Source organism: Cololabis saira, chromosome 10 (genome assembly GCF_033807715.1).
Source record: "Cololabis saira isolate AMF1-May2022 chromosome 10, fColSai1.1, whole genome shotgun sequence".
NCBI classification, from domain to species: Eukaryota; Metazoa; Chordata; class Actinopteri; order Beloniformes; family Belonidae; genus Cololabis; species Cololabis saira.
In genome coordinates this window covers 44240993-44262418 of record NC_084596.1, presented here as the reverse complement: position 1 = coordinate 44262418, position 21426 = coordinate 44240993, and the positions used below count along the sequence as shown (strand labels likewise).

Below are 21426 nucleotides of genomic sequence, written 5' to 3'. Positions count from 1 at the left end.
CCCGTTTTGCGCTTTCGCACTAGGGCTGAGACGGGTAAAGCCGCTCCAAGTCGATACTTTTTTCTGTAACCATTTCAGTGAGGTTCTTTTCGGGCTGAGCAGGGACTATTTCTGACGTCACCACCCTCCTCGCCACCGATTGGTCGGGGGCGGGGACGTCACCACCCTCCACGCCTCTGATTGGTCGGGGGGCGGGGCCGTCAGATGTTTGAATCAGGAAGCGGGAGTCAGAGCGAGAGCGACCCGCGGCTCGTGGCGATTTTATTATAAAGCGCAAAACGTCTGTTTGGTGATCCAACTCTGAGGTGCAGATGTTCATAAACCTGGTGGCTGTCGAGAGAATTAAAAAAGGGATGTAGACGGGCTCTTTTACTCTCAGCCGCTCGCGGCTCCAGCTGATTTCTGATCAGCGCCGACATGAACAAAGCGGTTGCGTAATCGAGTACGTCACAGCAGCTTCACCCCAACCTGCCCACTTCTCCCCTGGCTGTGCGAAAACACACGGGGACAAACGGGAAGAGCCGTGACGAGCCGAGCCGGGCTAAGGTGGTACTAATGCGAAAATGAACTAGAAACACTAGAAAATGAAAAAAATAAAAAATAAACCCACAGAAATACTGAGCCACACGCACACAGCATGTGGGTAGTTATAATATTAATATTATATAATAATATTATTATACTTAATATTATACTTATGACATATACGTATCCCTTAGCAACCAAACGCCGCTGCATTGCATTGTGGGATTTTTCTGCTCGGCTAGTGTCCATCAATCCACACTAATACATTTCTCCAGAATGAGTATAGTACATACTATTGAGTACGTACTAATGTTTCGGACGCACTAAAAAATCTCACATACTCATTTTGCATACTCTAGGGTGGAAGTATGGGATTTCGGATGCAGCATCTGACGGCGGCTTCATGTTCATTTTATTCAACCAGCAACGGCAGCAAAAGTCTGTTTGGTGATCCAACTCTGAGGTGCAGATGTTCATAAACCTGGTGCTGAGGAGAGAATTAAAAAGGGATCTAGACGGAGATAAGGAACGACCAGATCTACCAGGAGCTCTGTCTCTTCATAGCTGCTCATGGCTCCAGCTGACTTTTCAGCAGCGCAGAGACAAACTAACAAAAACAAAGTGTAGCCACTTGAAGCTTCTCTCACTCTCATTTTTTTACTTGATATCAAACACAAGCCACAGACCCAGCAGCACATCTATCATCTCCTCCAGGTTCTACATCTTTACTGTTGTTGTCTTCTTCATTTAGATACACAATCAAATACGTCCCAGCAGCTTCTCCAACCTCCTACTTCTGATCTGGGTGTTGAAAAGAAACGAGGGCGAGTCTAGTCGGGCTGAGTAGGTACTAGTGGAAAAGCGCCATAATGGCGTTTTTATACCTAGGATTAGGGCTAGGGTTACCCTGCATGTATGGCTCCAGTGGCTGGAACACAGATGTTTTAGTCACCAGAAGTCATTCCTGCCAGCCTGCATAGCCCCACAGTTTGCTGCCAGTCTTCCCATCTGTTTGTGTGTTTGATGAGAGGAGGTGGCCGAGGCTTCTCTTCAGGGTTGTTTGTTCCGCTTCCCTGGAGGCAGATGGAGGTAACAGGTGTCAGGCTGCACGTCACAACAAAGGATGGAGAGAATGAATGTGAGGGTGCAGCACTTTCTGTGGTGGAGGAATAGACAAGGGTAATAGACAAGGTAATCAGGGGGTATTTTTGTGTGTGTGTGATATGGAGGAGAAAAGGAGTTGACGATGAATGCAGAGAGGCCTGGCTACAAACACTGAAGGTGATACGGCAACCTCCAAGCAGCAGGATTTTCCTTCTTTTATTTATTTATTTTTTATTTTCTATTTAATTTATTTATTTTTTTATTCTTTATTTCATTCATGAAAGAAAAACAAAACAGTTCAATATATTTACAACAAATCTCTTTCCTTGAATGAAAGGGAACATAAAGAAGACTAAGCTTATTTTATTAATTAATTTAATAATGAAAAAAAAGAAAAACAAATTACAAATTACACAATAAAAAAACAACTTTCCAATAAATGTAATTTTAAAAAACAAAGGTATAAATAACACAAAATAGCTGTCACCAAACACAGATAGTCATGTTCTTTTTTGATTGAAAGAAAAAAAATATGACAACCCCCAAATATCAAGATTAATGTTGAAGTACAATCTTGAAAAAAAAGTCGAAATGTTGAGAAAAAAGTCGAAATGTCGAGATTAAAAAGGAAAGGAAAAAGGAAGAAAAAAGAGACAAAAAAAGAAAAAAAGAAGAAAAAAATGAAAAAAAAGGTCAAACATTTTTGTAAAAGCTCCAGGAGCCACTAGGGCGGCGCTAAAGAGCTGCATGCGCGGCTGGAGCTGCAGGTTGCCGACCCCTGCTCTAGACAGTTGTTTATATACAGCGAAATTCCTCTGCCTACTTTATCCTCTCTACATCTATTTACATGACTCTAATTCTTGATACATTCTTGATTCATATCAGCATTTTCCTGGTTTAACCAAGTTTCTGAGACTCCCACTGCAGAGAAGGTGTGATTTAGATTAGAGAGGCCGAGGGTTAATGTTAATGTTGCTATTAGCTGAAGCTAAATACACTGCATCGTAATGTCCTCCATTTAGCCCACTGTGTGTAGTTTCCATGTTTAGCAGGCTTTTCAGTGGGCCGTGCTGTTCGCACTGATCTGATTATGAATCGGCAGCTTTTCCCTCAGTGAATCGCCTTCATGACCTTTTCCTCTCCGCCTTACTTCTCTTCTCCTTTTCTGCCTGTTTTCTTCTATCTTTTTCTCTGGCAGGGGTGTTGTCCGTGTGGACGTGAACCTGCAGGACGTGGACATCGACCAGTGCTCCACTAGCGGCTGGTTTGCTGGGACTCATCGCTGTAATCTGACCAGTATGGAAGTAAGTGTAGAAGACTTTACTTAAAAAACATTAAAATACATGTGAAAAGATGCTACATTTTCTAACTCTTTGGGGGTGGACGGTCCAATCAGGCACTTCAGATTGCAAACAAATGTTTAAAAATGTATTTACATCGTTTCACTGTGCTCAAAATGTACTTCCATGCTCAGTGTCAAACCTGCCGAATGATGATCATCATTTCTTTAACTCACGGCCATGATCACATGGTACGGAGCACAAGTATACAAACGATTGTACATTTATAGCAAGTGGCGGGCTGTACATATTCAATTAAAATACTCAATTTGGCAAAATAAATATCATTTGAACAGAGGAAGGACATTCTTCATTCTTCTTGGGGGGAAGTCTTCATCCATGCTTTTGAGGATATGCTTGTAGACTTTAGGTAATTAGGTACAGTGAGGTAATATAACAATCACAGGCATGCAGATCAACAAAGGGAAGGACAGAAACACGTAAAAAACAAGTGACAGTATGTGCATGGCTAGCAAACAAAAAGACTTTGCATATTCACCATCTGTCGAATGTTGGCACATGTCGGTTAACTCTGAAGTCGCAGCAGATGCTGATGGAAAGACACTGGTTTTTGCAAATACTTGATCACACCAAAGTTCCTGCCAATCCATCCAGCATCCGATAAAAGGCCAAGTCTGCTGAATGGAGTGCTCCTGAGATACTTTATCTGTGAGCACTGCGCCAAAACAATGCCCCGCTCCTGATGGTGCTGGAGGAAAAGTCTGAGATAACGTCAGTCTGATGTGGCAGACATACAGCCGTTTCTGTTGTCGTTGCGTGGTAAAACGTTAATTAGGGCCCGAACACTTACAGTGTGAAGGCCCTATTGTATCTTTAGGAATTTTTTTTTTTTCTAGTTTTTTTTTTATTTAAATTTTTCCGACGAAATGAGGGCCTTTTTGCCCCACTAAACGTCCACGAAAAGTTTTTTTCACGCAAGCCAGGCCTGGCGAAATATGTGATATTTAATGGTTTGCATTAATGGGAGTGGCCTAACAGCTCAACAGCGCCCCCTAGAAAACTTCGTGCCTCAAGCCCCACAATACGGTTTGACGTACATGCACGAAAATCGGTACACACCTGTATCATGTCGCAACTTAAAGAAAAAAAATCTCTTGGCGCCATGGCCGAAACCCAACAGGAAGTCGGCCATTTTTGAATTAATCGTGTAATTTTGGCAAAATTTATGCCATTCCTTCGGCCGTTTCTTCGCCCGAACTGTAACGTGCAGGTGTGTTATACATCAAAATGTGCATCTCCGTCCTGCGACGATGCGCATTACTTTTCTCAGTCAAAAGCGTTACCGTGGCGATGATAGACGCCAAAAAGCCTACTTTCTGCTATTATTTTTGAATGGTTTGATATAGAGAGTCGTGGGTGGTGTCATCGGACTTGGTTTTGAGTACTTGACCTTCATTGGCCTGAATTAGCCCCGCCCCTTCTTCTGATTGGTCGATATTTGATAGGCTCTATCTTCTGGCATAACTTTTGAATGGTTTGACATAAAGACTCGTGGGTGGTGTCATCAGACTCGGTTTTGAGTCCTTGACCATAATTGGTGCAAATTAGCCCCGCCCCTTCTTCTGATTGGTCGATATCTGATAGTTCCTACTTTCTGCCATAACTTTTGAATGGTTTGATATAGAGAGTCGTGGGTGGTGTCATCCGCTAAATGTCCAGGCCTGAAGAATCTACATCAAGTCATACAAGCTTCCACTGCAGCCTGAACGTGCACAAGGGTGGAGGACCCGTTCATCGCTGCTTGCAGCTTTAATTTGTTTAGCGTTTGTGGCCTGCAGCTACTGCCTGCAGTTATGAGGGTTGTCTTGGGGATATGTGGGAGCTGTGGGTTTATTTGTGTGATGGCTGGCAGCAGGCAGCCATCGTTCTTTTGTTCCTTCCTCAGGGCTCGGGGGATAAACTGGTACCTTGAGCTGCTAGCATGTTAGCGGGTGCTCTCATGCGTGCGACAGTGCTCGTCTCCATGTCACCGTGCTAGTTTAAGATGACGTTTCGCAGAAATTCCCTCTGACTCCAGCAGGGGAGAGTGGCTGCTCCGGCTTGCATGTTACTGGAATTATGATGTATAATACATGCAGCGTAATGGATTGCAGGCAGATTAGATGAATAATTGATCAGGCTCCACATATATGGTGTCACAGGGAGGAGTGGTAGTGGCAACCTGGATTGTTCCATTTCTCAATAGCTTTTAATGGGATCTATGTTGTTAAGAGCATTGTTCTTCATCTGTCGAGGTCAACACAGACTTTTACTTACCAAGGCCATTTTTACGACGTCCATATCAGAAAACCATCACTGAAACACTGAATTATTCACAGCACGTGCCCTGGTGGTTCTGTATGTAGGATGCTTTTGCTCTGTATATTCTGTGAAAATGTGAGGGCTCAGACCAGGACCATTACTAACCTGTTTTCCCTGATTTATTCCCTTCACACACCACTCATGGTCAACAGACAGCCAGTAATTTTGTGCCATCTTGAGTCACTAGTACCATTTGTCTTTGGCCAAATGAATTGCAGCAGCGTAGGTGGCAGAAATAAAGCCGCTGAAAAACTTTGCTCACGTTCACGACAGAAGGTTCGGGGGAGTGGGGGAATCAACATTCTTTTTTCTGTTATGTAGACATTTTAAAGCCGTTTTTACAAAGGTTGTTGGCCCCAAATCCCGACCAATGTCTAAATGAAGGCGGTTCAGAGGAACTAGAGGTTTTCTGTGGCTGCAAGAGATGGGTTTAAACTTAAGTTGGAATAAATTAAACGCTTGTAAGCTGATGATCCAACTGAAAAACAGAGAGCGATGGGTTGAAAATGAAGTGGAAAAAATATAATTGATTTAATTGAAATGGTCCAAATGAAGGTGATTAGACCCCACATCCACATCAAATGCCTTGAATGTGCTGAGGAGGTGGACACATGCAAGTAGGATTTGCTCATACATGTTTGGTTGTGTTCAAGTACACAACCAAAGCAGAGGGGGGGGGTCGAAAATTCTGTTATGTACAAAAGGGGGGCCTGGCAAAAAGGCCCCCCTAAGCGGTTCGTGCCCATGTTTCCCTGTCAAAAGCTTTGAGTGGGTGTCATGGATTTAGTTCCGCCCACTAGCTCCTGAGTGGGAAACGGCAGAACGATAAAGGTACCGGTGGTGAGACGTCACGCCCGGTTTTCCTCCCCTCCTTACCAACCCTTCTTCTTTATTAATAATTAATAACTATTGTAAAACAATTATTAATAACTCTTTAATAACTGAACCAGCACCCCGTTTGTGCCATGCTTCGTATGGCATCTAGACAACTTGGGCTGAGGTTTAATGATTGAGAGGAATAAAAATATCCTTAAAGTCTGGAAAACAAGAAGGCCATGTCTATGTGGATAATTTCCATCTTAAAGACATTAAGGGGTAGCAGGGGTAAAACATCAAGGGAAAATGTTCTTATGTCATCAATTTACAACCTATTGAAGGTTAACTTCAAGAGACATCAGAGATATGTCAATGCTATGGCTGCTGGGAGACATTTATAGTGTCCTTAAAGTCTCCTTAGAGTCTGATTTACTCCTTGAATACAAATCTGTGCTCCACAAACTAACTTGTGGTAAACTGGAAACTGTAAATGTATAAACTATGACCTCAAAAGAGAAATCCATAAGCGCATGAGTATTGGGGATCTTATCTCCCATCTATTAGTTTAAAACAACGATATGAATGGAAAGCTATTGAGGTATATTTGATTTATTGAATGATACAGTTTGAAAAAACAGGGTGCCTTATAACATTATGCTAACATGCTCCCAATGACAACGTACATGTGCTTAAATATGGCAGTCGTAACGGCCGTACAAGAAGAAGTTTTGAGGACCTTTACCAGCCCGCAAACAGAGAATGTTTGCCCATTGCAGACTGGGTTTACTGTGGGCAGCACATGATGCTATTCAGCCATCCCTGTCCCCTTTTAGGTCTCTTCATCACCTCCATTGTGCAAACAGCAAATAAAAATAAGGCAAAGGTCTTAGCTCTTTAAATACGGAAGAGTATTAAGGCCATGCAGGAGAAAAAATATTTGAGAGGGGAAGATTTTTTTTATTGTGCACTTCGGGAAGAAAGTCGAAATGTTGAGATTAATATTGAAATACAATTTCAAGAATAAAGTGGAAATTTCGCCTTTTTTCTCAACATTTCGACTTTTTCCTCGAAATTGTACTGCTGGGGTGCTTCCTCTCCAGGGGATTAAACAGATTTGTCATGTTACCACCTGACGTGCCAACGTTTTCCGTGCAAACTTTGCATATTACATTTGCTTGAGCTCGATAACTTGCGGAAAATCCAAATCAATTCCATATAATTGAGGTTGAATTTTTTTTCCACGACCGACTCTGTTTGGCTTCAGCCATCGCACTCCATAAGCTACCCCTACACAAACAAACAAGGAGGCAGGTAGGAAAGTGTGTCACTGCCCGTAATTGGCTTCGATTGTTCCGTCAGGTTGATGGCGTCAATGGAGGGAATGTTCATGACGTCACAGATGCGACTTCACAGCGGGTTACGCCCACTGAGTGTCAGAAAGACTGAGTGTCAGAAAGACTGAGTGTCAGAAAGACTGAGTGTCAGAAAGACTGAGTGTCAGCGTAAACTTTCAGTTTGAGCAACTGGAAAACATCTAAAATGGGAAAGAGCTGTTGTGCGATCGACTGTACTCATAGATTTAGCAAGAAATCAGAGTTATCGTTTTACAGACTGACGAAAAATAAACTTAAGAGAGACAAATGGATCGCTGTAATTCACAGAAACAACTGGATTCCAGACACCGAAACGTGGATTTGCGGTTCCCATTTTGTATCAGGTAATGTTGGATTTTTGGGTAGCTAACGTTAAACGGTCAAATCATAAAGTTCGGTGTCCTCATCACTTTAATTTCTACAACAAATCCTGCCTTGAAGTCGGACCAAGCATCAAGACTTTTGTAAGCCTTCAAGCTTTGCTTCGTGTATTTCCCCGGAGTAGAAATTAAGTACATATAAATATCAGGAAACTGGATTCGTGGCCAAATATTAATGTCCATGGACCACTGGTTCTTGGTAACTGTAGCAAATATTAATGTCCATGGACCACTGGTTCTTGGTAACTGTACCAAATATTAATGTCCATGGACCACTGGTTCTTGGTAACTGTACCAAATATTAATGTCATGGACCACTGGTTCTTGGGGTAACTGTACCAAATATTAATGTCCTTGGACCACTGGTTCTTGGTAACTGTACGAGTCACTGTCAAGTCCAACTGACGCTAATTTAAGCCTATAATCAGCTGTTATCCCGTCTTCTCCACTAGTTTCAGCCATTTTTGCAGATGTTTTTCCACTCAGTGCCAGTAAGGGGACTGGTCCAGTGGGAAAGTGACATCAATGCAGACCCTCTATAACCTTTAGTGAGTCAGTGCATCAGCATAGAACTGCAATTTATAGAATGTTTCTTAGACGATCCCACGATCTCTGCAGTTTGAAAGATCGTCTTCACTTGTAATCCTTCAAAATCTAATATCGTCATATCGCCCACCCCTAGTTTTAACTGAAGTATTATGTTCAAACTGCCAACTATAACATAACAATATATGTACAGTATATACTATAACAATGTACATGATGAAGAGAGAGGGTCATGTGGAGGTAATCGAAAGCTATCGTCATATTGATAAGCAAAATCAGTCCATAACAAATATCCCATTACACGACGAGCCCTGAGTGCAGGCTTAAATACTGCCAAATAAGTCCGAATACAAGATTTCTTTCGGGTTAGTATTTCATAAAATTGGCCAAATATGAGTGTTGAACAGTAAATGTTTTGACTATTTAAAACTGTAGGAGTCGTTTGTAAATGTATTGAATTGTGAACGTGAAACCCTGCAGTCTTTTTTCTTCTTTCCTACCACCATCTCATTGCTTGACTGGTTTTATTTATTTTCTCAGCTTGTCTCCTGCTTTATATGATCAATTGCTTAGCTCTTTAGCCTGGCCATTACTTTAGTGTAGTTGTTTTGGTGCTTCAGCTTAATGTGCTTGTTCAAATCTTGAGCAAACTGCAATTGAAAAGTTTATAGAAAAATGATTAAGCTACTTAATAAAAAAATGCTAAATACAGTTTTTTGTAAATGAGCTGTGGGAACTCAATGTGAGGCTTATTCCTGTCTGTTCTCAACACAGACATACCCTGCGGCTCAGACTGCAGGAAACAATCATGAGTATCCAGCAACATGATATAGGACCATGTGATTACCAGACTGTACTGTCCTTTCCTTCAAAGACATTTATTTTAAAATTGGAAAAGAGAAAGATAATTTTTAATGCTGTGGAATTACTGAAAGATCGGATGCATACGTGTTTCGACTTTGAATTATCTGAGGAGGAAATGAAGACTATATTGGGAAATCAAAAAATCCTGTTTTGATTTCCTTCAAAAAATATAGATCAAGTTCTGTCTGTTGCAAAATATATTCATATGGATGTAGCGTTTCGCTTACAAGCATAAAGTTGAAAATTGGAAATTCACAGGTGTTCATTTTTTGGGTTGTTCTGAAGGAAGTTAAAGGCAACATGTTTCCATTGTAAATCAAGCTGAGACCTTACAAGAAATGCACAATGAAAAAAGTTGTGATAAAAGCCAAAATGAAAGCAGAATGTTTTTAGTGGGAGTTCTCACAGAGGTGCAGCTGGTGTCCACGTATGGACTGAATCGCTTTTATTTGGAGAAAAACGCAGATGAAACTGTGTTAGGACATTAAACTACTGCCTTCAGGATAGGAGTCTCTTTCTCTGAATTTGGAGGCTCCGGCGAGGAACACTGACAGGATATTGGTATTTCCTCTGTAAGGTTCAGCAACCTGTTGCATCAGATTGCCATTGCTTTTGCAGCATTACCAACAACAAGGCCATGCTGCATGCTGCTGCAGAGCTCCCTCACCAGTCACCTGCGGTCACCCGCCACACCTCAAGTGAATAATACATCTCATGCACATTTTTTTGAGGATGTGCACAAACAACCTGTCAAACAATTGGAGAATATGCATGATATGATACATTCAGCCATGAATTATTAACAGCTAGTACTGTATTTTCCAGGCCTTTTTATTTTAACCCATTTTAAATGACCTGCCCCAATTTTCTTTTTTGTTTTTTGTTTGCTTGTTCGTTTGTATTTTTGCTGCAGAGGCTCCTTAGTTAAACCAGGTAATATTTGATAATGTACTGCAATGTTGTGTCCTATGATAAAAAAGGGCTTCAAGTTAAGATGTGAGTTGGTGGACGAGATACTTTGAAGACCTCATCAATCCCATCGACATGCCTTTGATTTGATTTGATTAGATTTTTATTTTGTACATGTAAAAGACAACAATTAAAAAAGAAGATAAGAAAACAAAACAAAGCAAACAAAAAAAACAACAAAACAAAGAATTTCATACTTTAACACTTAATATCTTAATTTACATGTGCAAAAAGGTGTAGGAAGAAGTGTAAACTTATTTAATCCTACCCCCATTCACTAATCATTTATTAACAAGTATTTATAATAACTAACTATACTATAATTATACTCACACACTTACCTTTACATATATACACATAGTTGAGTATTTCTATATATTTATACACACATGCCCATATAAATATTTATATAAATATACTTATTTACACCATACTATCTCTATATTAACTCCATCTGCTCTATATCTATATACTGTATATCTACATACACCCATACATACATACATACATACATACATACATACATACATACATACATACATACATACATACATACATACATACATACATACATACATACATACATACATACATACATACATACATACATACATACATACATACATACATACATACATACATACATACATACATACATACATACATACATATACACATGCATACATAAACATATAATGAGCTGCCCATTTCTGTAAATAAATATAAACAAATCTACCCATTGCCTGCCTTCAAACTCGGAAGTGTGCCCTTCCATCTCTAGAGCTGAGGGCGGAGGTCACCAAGGACTCCTGGGTGCCAGGGCCCTGGGGGTGGATCATGTCCCCCCTGAGTTCCTTAAAGCTCTGGATGTTGTCAGGCTGTGTTTGTTGACATGTTTATGCAACATCATTTGGACATCGGGGCCAGTGCCTCTGGATTGGCAGACCGGGGTGGTGGTCCCCCTCTAGGGGGGACAGAAGGTTGTGCTCCAACTACAGGGGGATTACACTCCTTGCCTCCCCCTCCCTAAAAACAGTGGTTGTTTTAACAGTGCTATATAAACTAGATAATTTCAGGAAATGTTGATATGGGCATGCCCTACTACTCATTCGTCCATCTTGCTGCTTTGGTTTGGGGCTGTAGTGGTTGTGTGGTGCTTGTGTAGTGGTTGTGTGGTGGTTGTGTGGTGCTTGTGTAGTGGTTGTGTGGTGCTTGTGTAGTGGTTGTGTAGTGGTTGTGTAGTAGTTGTGTAGTGGTTGTTGGTGGTCGTGTAGTGGTTGTGTGCTGGTTGTGTAGTGGTTGTGTAGTGGTTGTGTGCTGGTTGTGGTTGTGTAGTGGTTGTGTAGTGGTTGTGTAGTGGTTGTGTGGTGGTTGTGTAGTGGTTGTGTAGTGGTTGTGTGGTGGTTGTGTAGTGGTTGTGTAGTGGTTGTGTGGTGGTTGTGTAGTGGTTATGTAGTGGTTGTGTAGTGGTTGTGTAGTGGTTATGTAGTGGTTGTGTAGTGGTTGTGTAGTGGTTATGTAGTGGTTGTGTAGTGGTTGTGTAGTGGTTATGTAGTGGTTGTGTAGTGGTTGTGTGGTGGTTGTGTAGTGGTTATGTAGTGGTTATGTTCGGGGTGGTTCTATGTTAGTTTGAGCTGTTTATGGTTGTATTACATTCATACCTGTGCTCCCCAAAGGGGGTTCGGTTTAGGGTTGTTAATAAACCACAGCCCCTGCTTCGGGGTTGTGTGGTTTAGGGTGATTAATAATGGTCAAGAAGTAGTTTAGGGTTGTTAATAAACCGTTAAAGGTTGTTGATAAACCTTTGGGGATGGGACCGTTTAGCAGGCATTTTGAGTTAAAATGTATGTAAATCACAGCTTCATGAAATTTGAATATGTTGTAGTCCACAGCGAGGCGAGTTTTGAAACATTTGAATCATGTCCCTACGATAACCTGTTGCCTAGCAACAAGCGTCCAAAGTCAAATGGATATTTTTTTTTATGCCATCGGGCCGCATTAACGGACAAAAAAGCGTGTGGAATAAGAAGAATTAGAAGAAAAGGGAAACCTTTTCTGGATACTAATAAATTGCCTGCATTTTTCAGGTTTTCTCGGGCGTGTTTTTTTTTGGGGGGATTTTTTCTTGCATATCAGAGCACGGTCATGCTGTACACCCGCTGGTGCGCAGGGGGATTTTTGCAACTTTAGTTTTCTAGCAAAAATGCTAGCAACTTTGCCCTTTGGGCCGTTTTTGACAATATGCAATATGGCAATATGGTCATGCCATTACTTGGCATGCCCATAATAAAGACTGATTGACAACTGCTAAGACCTCACTAACACTTACGTTTTGTATCGTCTCATTTTGTTTCATTGATTTTATTTGAACTACATTGGATTTGATGGAGCTCTTTTAGGTCCGCTTGGGTTTCCTGAGAGAAACCTTGAACTAAGGTACCTGTTCATCCCACTCGTACTGGCAGCACAATCAAGACAAGCATCTTTAAGATCTTTTAAAAGCGCTATATAAATAAAATTGATTATTATTATGAGGCTTGTGCAGCAGTTTAGCAGCAGAAATGGGATTCAAGAGAATCAGCTGGTTTCTTTATCATTGTTGCTCTGTTGTTCAAGCCCCAGCTTAAACCAGTCAACATGTCATTCATATTAATGTTATCACCAAGACTGAGAGCCTCTTGGACGACTTTATTTACACTGGTTAAATAAGAACAATCCTTCACTGCACAGGCTGACTTTAGTCACAGAGGATGATTATAACATTAACATAGGTGACATAATGGGTTCAGATTTTAGGCTCATGACCTACAGAATTAGAATTCTTACTGGAGCGCCACATGGGGCTGGGGTGCATTTAATGGAGCACGCTGGCGCACCCTCCCATCCAGAACATCCCAAAGGTCTTCAGTTGGGGGGTTGGCACTGCTGCCAGTCTCTCTAATGGCACTTTTCCACTAGAACCTACTCGGCTCGACTCAACTCGGCCAAGTTTCTTTTCTATAACAATTCAGCACCTGGAGCAGAAGTAGGAGGGTTAAAGTGAAGCTGCTGTGACGTGTTTTTTTGTTACGGCCGGCAGAGAACCCAAAAGCAGCACACAGAGCACAAAGTGGTAGTAGTCTGGTTCACTTTATTTCCCAACAGGAGCAAAGAGCAGGCAGGAATGCAGGACCAGGATCAGGCAGGAATCAGTGTCAGGTTCGGAAGACAAGGTCATGCACCGGAGAGCAGGAGACAAGGCAGAGTCCAGGAACAGGCAGGGTCGGCAACGGGAGGTCAGGGCAGAGAACGCTGGAGAGTCTTGCATGGCAAAGGAACAATCTGGCAGTGGGCAAAGAGGAGAGTGGAGTTTATATAGCTTCTAGATTGCTGTGGAGCTGCAGCTGGGAGAGCAGGTGAGTGGAGAGCAATGTTGGCGTGCCTGGCAGATGAGGTGAACACGAGAGAGGGGAGTGGAAAAGTACTGAAGGCAGATCAGAGCGGAAGACTGACCATGACAATTTGATTGTGATCTAAACGAAGAAGACAACAACAGTAAAGATGTAAAACCTGGAGGAGATGATAGATGTGCTGCTGGGTCTGTGACTTGTGTTTGATATCAAGTAAAAAAATGAAAGTGAAAGAAGCTTCAAGCGGCGACGAACAAGAAGCTGTCAGAGGGTGCTTTCACACCTGTGGCCCGTTTGTTTTGTTCCGATTCAGAGGCTAAATCGATACAGTTGTTCCGTTTCTCGTTAGTGGAGTTTGTGTTCACAAGGCAAACGCCTGTACCGTTTCAAAGCTGTTAACAAATGCCATGCGCGAACCGGCTGCTCTCTGATTGGTCAAATTAAATTTCATTTAATTCCTTTCAGCACAGACCGCAGCCGCCGGCTTTAGGCTGACTTATGGTTCCGCGTCACACCAATGCAGAGCCTACGGCGTAGGGTACGCCGTAGGCTCTGCATTGGTGTAACGTAACCATACGTTACGAACCATAAATCAGGCTTTACCCATTCATTTGTGTGCGCTCGGCTCAGAGCGGAGCTCAGCAATGGATGAGAGGCCGCCTGCCGCAGGGTTTGCGCTGCGCAAACCCTGCCCGAATAGAACATGTTTTAAATTCCCCGTGCCGCGCTGGGACAACATCTCGGCACGTCCAATAGGAGAGAAGGTGGTGGAGGCTGCACCGACTCCTTTCCTTGGGCCGCGGCAGCACATACACATGAATGGAGTTGTGTCGGTTGCTGTGTCGATTATGTTCTCACTACAAATAAAAAAAATGAACCGTTTCAGGTCTCGAATGGAATCGGGCCGAGACCACCTCGCCTAGGAGATCTTGGCTTGCTTGTTTTGTGCCGTTTCAGAGCGCGATTGCTGTGTTCACATATACCAAACGTTCCGATCTTTAGGGGGAAACGTTCCCTGTTCCGGAACAACTGCTCGAAACAGGACAGGTGTGAAAGCACCCAGAGTCTCTCTTTCGCTGATTTCCACCTCCTGACTCAGACGTCTGACTCCCAACCCCCCCGACGGTGGCCTGTAGTGGCCTGTAGTCGGTGGCCTGTAGTGTGATGATGTCAGATACAGCCGACTCAGCCGCTTAGAACCTCGGCAGAGTAGATACAGAAAAGTATCTACTCGGCACGTTAGACCCCTGGTGGAAAATAACCAAATTGAGGCGAGGCGAATCGGGCTGAGTAGGTTCTAGTGGAAAAGCGCCATAAAGCGACTCCTCAAGCGACTGATGCTTGAATGAGACATATCCAGTCGTTCTGCCGCAGTGGTGACAGACATCCCTCTGCTAAGTTTATGTTTATGTTTATTAAGGATCCCCATTAGCCAACGCACAAACGCCAGGCTAGTCTTCCTGGGGTCCTATTAGTCTGCCAATAGCACGCTCTCTCAGCACTTGTGACTTGAGACAGAGTTCCACATTTTGGGGGTGGCCTTTTATTGAAGATGTTGGAAGGATTGGTTGTATTCTGCTCACACCGACCTCCCACAATGCGGACTTGCAGTATGCAGCTCATGTGTGAAAAAGTCAACAATTCAGTAACCTCGTCATTTGGAGTCAAAACTCAAAATTAGAGCAAAACAGTTTTCAGTACATCACCAATTTCTGTTTTTGGCCATATGTCAATCTACGTAGTAATTTCAGGTTTATCTATGCAAAACAGCCATTGTGCATTCAAGGTAATTTCAGGAAACTTATCATATATGTGGCTTGAATAGGTGTTACTTAGTTTTTCTTAGGTTGTCCATGTTTTGCAGGATAGATTTTGCATCTCCTTTTCTTCGGCCCTGTGTCTGGCTGCTGCGTAACCTGCTGATCAGGGCCAAGCGCAGAACAATGCAACCCCTCTTTTCACATTATTTTGTGACTTTTCTTCCAGGTGTTGCATGCATGCTCACTGTTATAGTGTTTCACTCTCTCACTGCTTCAAGATTCCCCCATGACCCTTCAAAGATCCCCAGGTGTGTGTCTCTGTGGGAACCATGGCGATTGTGGTGGGAACAGAGACAGTTCTCACAACACTATCCAGGTCAACAGTGTGTCAGATCTCCTGAAACCTCAGTTTTCCTTGGTTTGACAAATCCATGTCCATCTAAATCGATTTCAATAGGTACTGGCTCAAGTTTGATCTGAAAAAGCCTCAATGTACAGAAATGCATTGCCCCGGTATGAAACTTTAAAATGGTATATTTACAATTTTGTGTACTGTTGTGCAACTCAAGGTAGCTTGGCTGTCCAGTTATCAAGGCTAATGATGAATATTATTAATAATTATTAATAATTAATAAAGTTGACTATTTATCAAATCGTATTATCAATATGATAAATAAAAATCCTCGGGGCACCACCGCCGGGGCCTTACTTCCGGTGGGATTCGATAACTAAAACAGCAGAAAATCAGTCTCATATGATTATGGTTTATCCTGCAGAACAGCAAATCTTACAGAATAACAGTGAAGGCGTGATGTCCGAACACTAGGCTCTGCTTAAACAAATCAATTTGTGACCAAATCTTGCATGAAATAACAACAACCACTCGTTAAAAAAATCAATCAGGATTTATTCACATACGGGTATCAAAAGATGGTAAATAAATACCCAATAAATCCCGATGGCGAAACTACCTTATTACAAAACCATTACCTAACTAGAAAAACAACAATCAATAAAATGCAACATAAACGTTAAATGCATGGAATGAAAACAAAAAAAGAAATCAAGCAATAATAACGAAGATACAGGACATCTACAGTTCAAACGGGGCTCCTGTGGTCTTTTAAAGATGGACGCGCCCTCTGGGCCACGTGCAATCGGACCGGATGGCGAACGCAGCATTTAAAACGTGCCTACGGCAGAAAACAACGACTACCAAATAATCAAACATGATAATGATAACAATGATGATGTAATCTCAGCTCTGAACACAGATTTAGCTCTGTAACACTCTTAAGTTACTGATAACCCAGGTCTCACAATCTCACACACAGTTCTGAACACTCTTAAATCCTACTGATCACTGCTACGCGGGCTCACGTCTCCTCTGGGATCCGGAATCGGGTGCCTGCGGGTTTGTCGACTGGGTTCGCGGTCCTGCTGGGGTTTCGCAGTCAGGCTATCACGTCCCGTCCCTTCCCCTGAAACGGATTAGACAGCGGCGGGGCCGCCTCGTGCCGGGCCGTGGTTCCGGACCAAAACGGAGGCTCACACGCATTTCTAGGCGCGGCGGGGGGACCGGTCTCTCCTTGCCGTGCTTCCCTCTCTGCGCCGGTCGCCGACGCGCGGCCGTCCGGGCCCCGGGAGAGCTCACGCCGGGCGAGACGCCGGCCGGCGTCCCCGATCCCTGCGCCGGTTGGCAGACAGGGGCTCGGAGCGGGGAGGGGGGTTCAGTCTGAATCGCAGCTGTGTCCCGATCAGGTTGCCGGGAGCGCGTGGGCGTCGGAAGCTTGGATCTGTGAACTTAAAGAGGAACAGAGTTTAGTGAGAAATCGGAGCCTCCCGGGGGACCGCGGCTTCAACGGCCGGACCCCGCAGGGCCCGGTCCGGTGCGGGCCTCCTGCCTCCCCCCAGCCTGGGGGGAGAGAGAGGAGATGGGATCCTTTGGCCTGGCCAAAGATCCAGCGCCGATGAGATGAAGTTGAGAAGAGCTGTGGGGGGCGGCTCCGTGCACCGCGGCTTCAACGGGCTGCAGGTCCAACGGAGCGGCCCGATGGGGCCTTACACCTCCCCCCAGCCGGGGGGAGAAAGGGAGATGGGATCTTGGCCCAGAGCCAAACGATCCAGCTCGGATGAGAGGGTGATCGGAAGAGCGAGAAAAATAAGCAGCGGCAGGGGTTTTGATCCTACGCGCGCTGCAGTGACGTCATCGGTGCCTCATTGCGATTGGATGCGCGCGCTTGTAGGCGCCACCCCCCCCCGCAAGGCATGCTGGGGGTTGTAGTTCAGGCAACGGCGCCATTTTATGAGGCACATTAAAGCGGAAAAGGGGGGTTCAAAGAAGCAGTACCATTTTGAGGTCTGGTTTTGGGCTCCGCTGCATCCGGCTCCCCCCCAGGGGGTGTCGTAAAACCCCAAGGAAGTCTGTTTTCCCTGGCAGAAACCCTGCTGGGTCCTTGTTTTGATCTCCGGCCATGCAGTGGGGGTCGTAAACGGACTATCTGGACCCAGGCCGAGATAACCAGGAGTTAGCAGCAGGGGGTCGCAGGACTTCAGGAAGAAGGGGCAAAGTCTGGTTTTACAGGTCCTCATAATCACAAAATGTTCATACATTTTATAAGTTCAGATGGGCATATGGGCGGGCACAACAGTACTTTAGGAAAAGTCACGAAATTTCATTGTGAAACATCTTTTCTTTTTTTTTTTAGTGCTGTCAAATATGAAAGTAGTTTAAATTGGACCTGAACAGTGTAAAGATCTTTACACTTGGTTGTAGTAGGGAGCCACCGCAAATGGCTCAAACTTCATTTCAAATAAACAAGGTCTTCACACAGTGGCAGGACGGATTGGTCGAGGGATATAGCGTACGTAAGGCTCAAGTCCAAGCGCACATTTCAAGTGACTTTCTCCCTAATTTTCATCTATTTGCGATTTGATTTTGGCTAAACTTGCTCTCTCAGGCGCTTTATAGGCATCACAATCAAAGCTACTTTGTTAGCTTAAAGAGATGATTGTGGTAGGATTTAAATACCCATCATGTTAATATTAAATTTAATATTACATTTTTATTAACGGATAGCCCCTTGAGATTAATCATGTCGTTTTCGAGCGGGTCCAACATAAAACGTACAACAGAGTACAAAACAGTCACATACAACATACAACATACATAATACATAAGGCTCTCACACACTAACCCGCCCACACACCAGTCCCCAAGACCTGCCACACCCAAAGAGCACAAGTAAATACTGCATATAATGCAGTAATAGCAACAAGAACAACAATATTAATAAGTCATTGTCATCATCATTATTATACAATATATGAAAAAATAGATACATTATGTATAAAAAAAAAATTAGAAGGAAATTTAGTTGCCTGGCTCGACACGTCTCATTCATCCTGACGCACAGCAGGCGCTGCGCATGATCAGCAGGCTCATTCATACGCAAATACAGTCATTAAGTACTTTGCATTGACCATTCATGGTAAAACGTGGGCGTGTAGAGGGCGGGATATGAGGCGAATTCACCTGCGCAACCTTCCAGCTGGACTGTGATTTATAAAGCGAACATTGCGTGCAGATGTGCGTGCAAACGGTTTTATAAATCAGGATTTTTTTGTGCGCACGCCATTTTCGGCTTTTGAGCGCAAGTACACTTTTAATATGAATCCTACGCACTCTTTTATAAATGAGGCCCCAGGACTTGTTCTCTCTCATTGTCCCTCCCTCCTAAAAGAAGTCATTAGACTGGAAAGATGTTGGTAATGTGGTAAAAATAAATCAAGGGGACCACTAGGGGACTTTTTACCTGCCAGTGTTTATGTAATAATTGCTCGGGGGTTCATGTTCTGGTCTCTGGAAAGATCCTACAGACAACTTCTGTTGTAATACACGCTGTATAAATAAAATTGAATTGAAAAATAAATGTAATGTGTAAGACCACCTAACTAGCACATTTGAATGTATCACTAAAAACACTTTTCCCATCCTTGTAAAACTTCAAAATCTCATCATTGGCCCACCATTTTTTCTATAATAATTGCACACCGTTTCTCATGTTAACTCTTTTACTCTTGGATTCACTGAAAGAAGCTCATAAAACGCAATTGTACACCTTCAGTGGAAGTTGGTCTTTTGCCTGCCTCCTTGTCTGCCCAGATACAGCCAGGCTGTGGAAGAAGGTAGGATCTGTCACCACCAGCCAAATACAAGACTTCATGCATTATGGATAGTCAGTCGTAGGGGAAGCATCTTACATAAGGAACCACTGCTTATATAATTAGGAAGAATCAAGGAAGATGATTTGTTTGGGGGCATTTGTGAGTGGATCCATCCAAGGAGATTTCATGTGTTGTGTGTTTTTTTAAGTACACATAAATATGTGTGGAGAATGTTTGCACGTATATCTGCCTGCATGTGTTTCGCTCGTGTTTCCTCCAATGAAACATGCTGCTGGAGATGAAGGGCTTCAAAGGCACAGCTCTGCTAATGAGTGTAAAATGCTGTAACAGCCAAAGAGGGTTACCCCCTCTGTCTCTCCTCTGGGCTTTCTCTTCGCTTTCAGCAGCACTTCCTCCTCTCCCTTTTTTTTCTTTATCTTTTCCACACTCTCGGTTTCATGCCTCTTTGTGTTGTCATATTTCTCCAAATCTCTCGCTGTCCTCGGTTCTCACGCTAAGCCTTCCATCCTGCTTTTTTTCATCAACACCTTCACTTTAATCTGTCTATTTTCTTCTGAAATAGACTCACCATCTGTCAACAAGCCATTCTCCTGCTTTCGTCTTCTCAATACATGAACTGCAAGCAATAATCCAGAAATCAATCTGCGTCACACCGATTCCATTGATGTGACAACATTTTTGTTGGATTAAAGATACCTTTCCTAATTCCCAATATTTACCCTATTTGTGGATTTACCTTAATGATAGATGCAAATGCAGCCATTTGAGCAACATTAATGGAAAGAGCAACGCTGCTATTTCTGGCTGCAGCTCAGCTTCTGTTTACAGGGACACCAGAGCTTATATCTTCTAAAAAAGTGATTGCTTGTGCCTTTTCTCTGCTTTGATGCAACAGAATTAGGGTGTAAGAGCTGACGTTAGTGGGATAAGTCAGTAAAAATACAGCATGCCAAGTAAAACATACTAAATAGAAGACTAATTCATGTTAGTAGAAGAGGATATTCAGGTATGCCAGATTTGAAATTCTACCAGCATTCAGAAGCAGATTAAAAGCTTCCTACTTGTCTTTCTTCTAAAGGTTTAAATGGAAGACTTGCAGAGCAGAACCGATGAAAAATAACTTGTTCGGTTCATTTTTTTGCAGCTTCACCCTCCTCTATGTTTTGTTTTGCCGGAGGCTCTCCATTACCTCCTCACGGGGGTGAAACTCTACAGCTCTGCAGCGGTACACTGGAATTTTATAACATTTGCACAATCCAGCAATGCATGTGTGCTTAACAGTGTTTTCCCTTTTCATTATTTAAGAGATCAATAGTATTCAAAGTCAAAGCTGTATTAAACAGGGCAAACTCAGTGAAACAATCCCTTCATGTCAGTGTACCTGGCTCAGTTGTCGGTCTAAACTGGAGCTGCTCAGCGACTTCGATTGTCCGCCCGATGGGTGATGACAGAGTCGCCTCCAGGGTCATGATTGGCAGCATCGACCTCCCAATCAGGGCAGAATCCAAGTGGCTTTCTTTGTAGGGCCTCTGTGCTAGTCAAGCTTTGTCCATAACAAACACCTTGTTTGAATACGTGGACGTCCATAAGTGTGATACCCTCGGCTGCAGATCCAATGGTCAACTTCGGAGTGGTCTCATTTGATTGGATGACGTTTGTTCTGAACACTGGGGTGAGGAGCGGCGTGTGTAAATGATTGTATGTATTTTTGTATGTTTATTTCAAGTTTACTTTTGTTTATCAGTGACCCTCTAATCCAGATGTTGAAGTCCGCTAGGCGGAAACAGTTTAAAGCGCATCAAAACACGGAAGTCGGGCAAATAGAGACAGAGCAATAAGTTTAAGTTTAC

The 21426-nt window shown here is 43.1% G+C and overlaps 1 protein-coding gene across 1 annotated transcript in view; it reads left to right on the top strand.

The window, feature by feature from the left end:
• LOC133453114 (metabotropic glycine receptor-like) overlaps nucleotides 1–21426 on the top strand; it is a 127000-nt gene that overhangs the window by 11055 nt on the left and 94519 nt on the right. The window contains exon 3 of the mRNA XM_061732989.1: nucleotides 2828–2933. Within this exon, the coding sequence (XP_061588973.1) occupies nucleotides 2828–2933 (106 nt within the window). The remainder of the gene's footprint in view (nucleotides 1–2827; nucleotides 2934–21426) is intronic.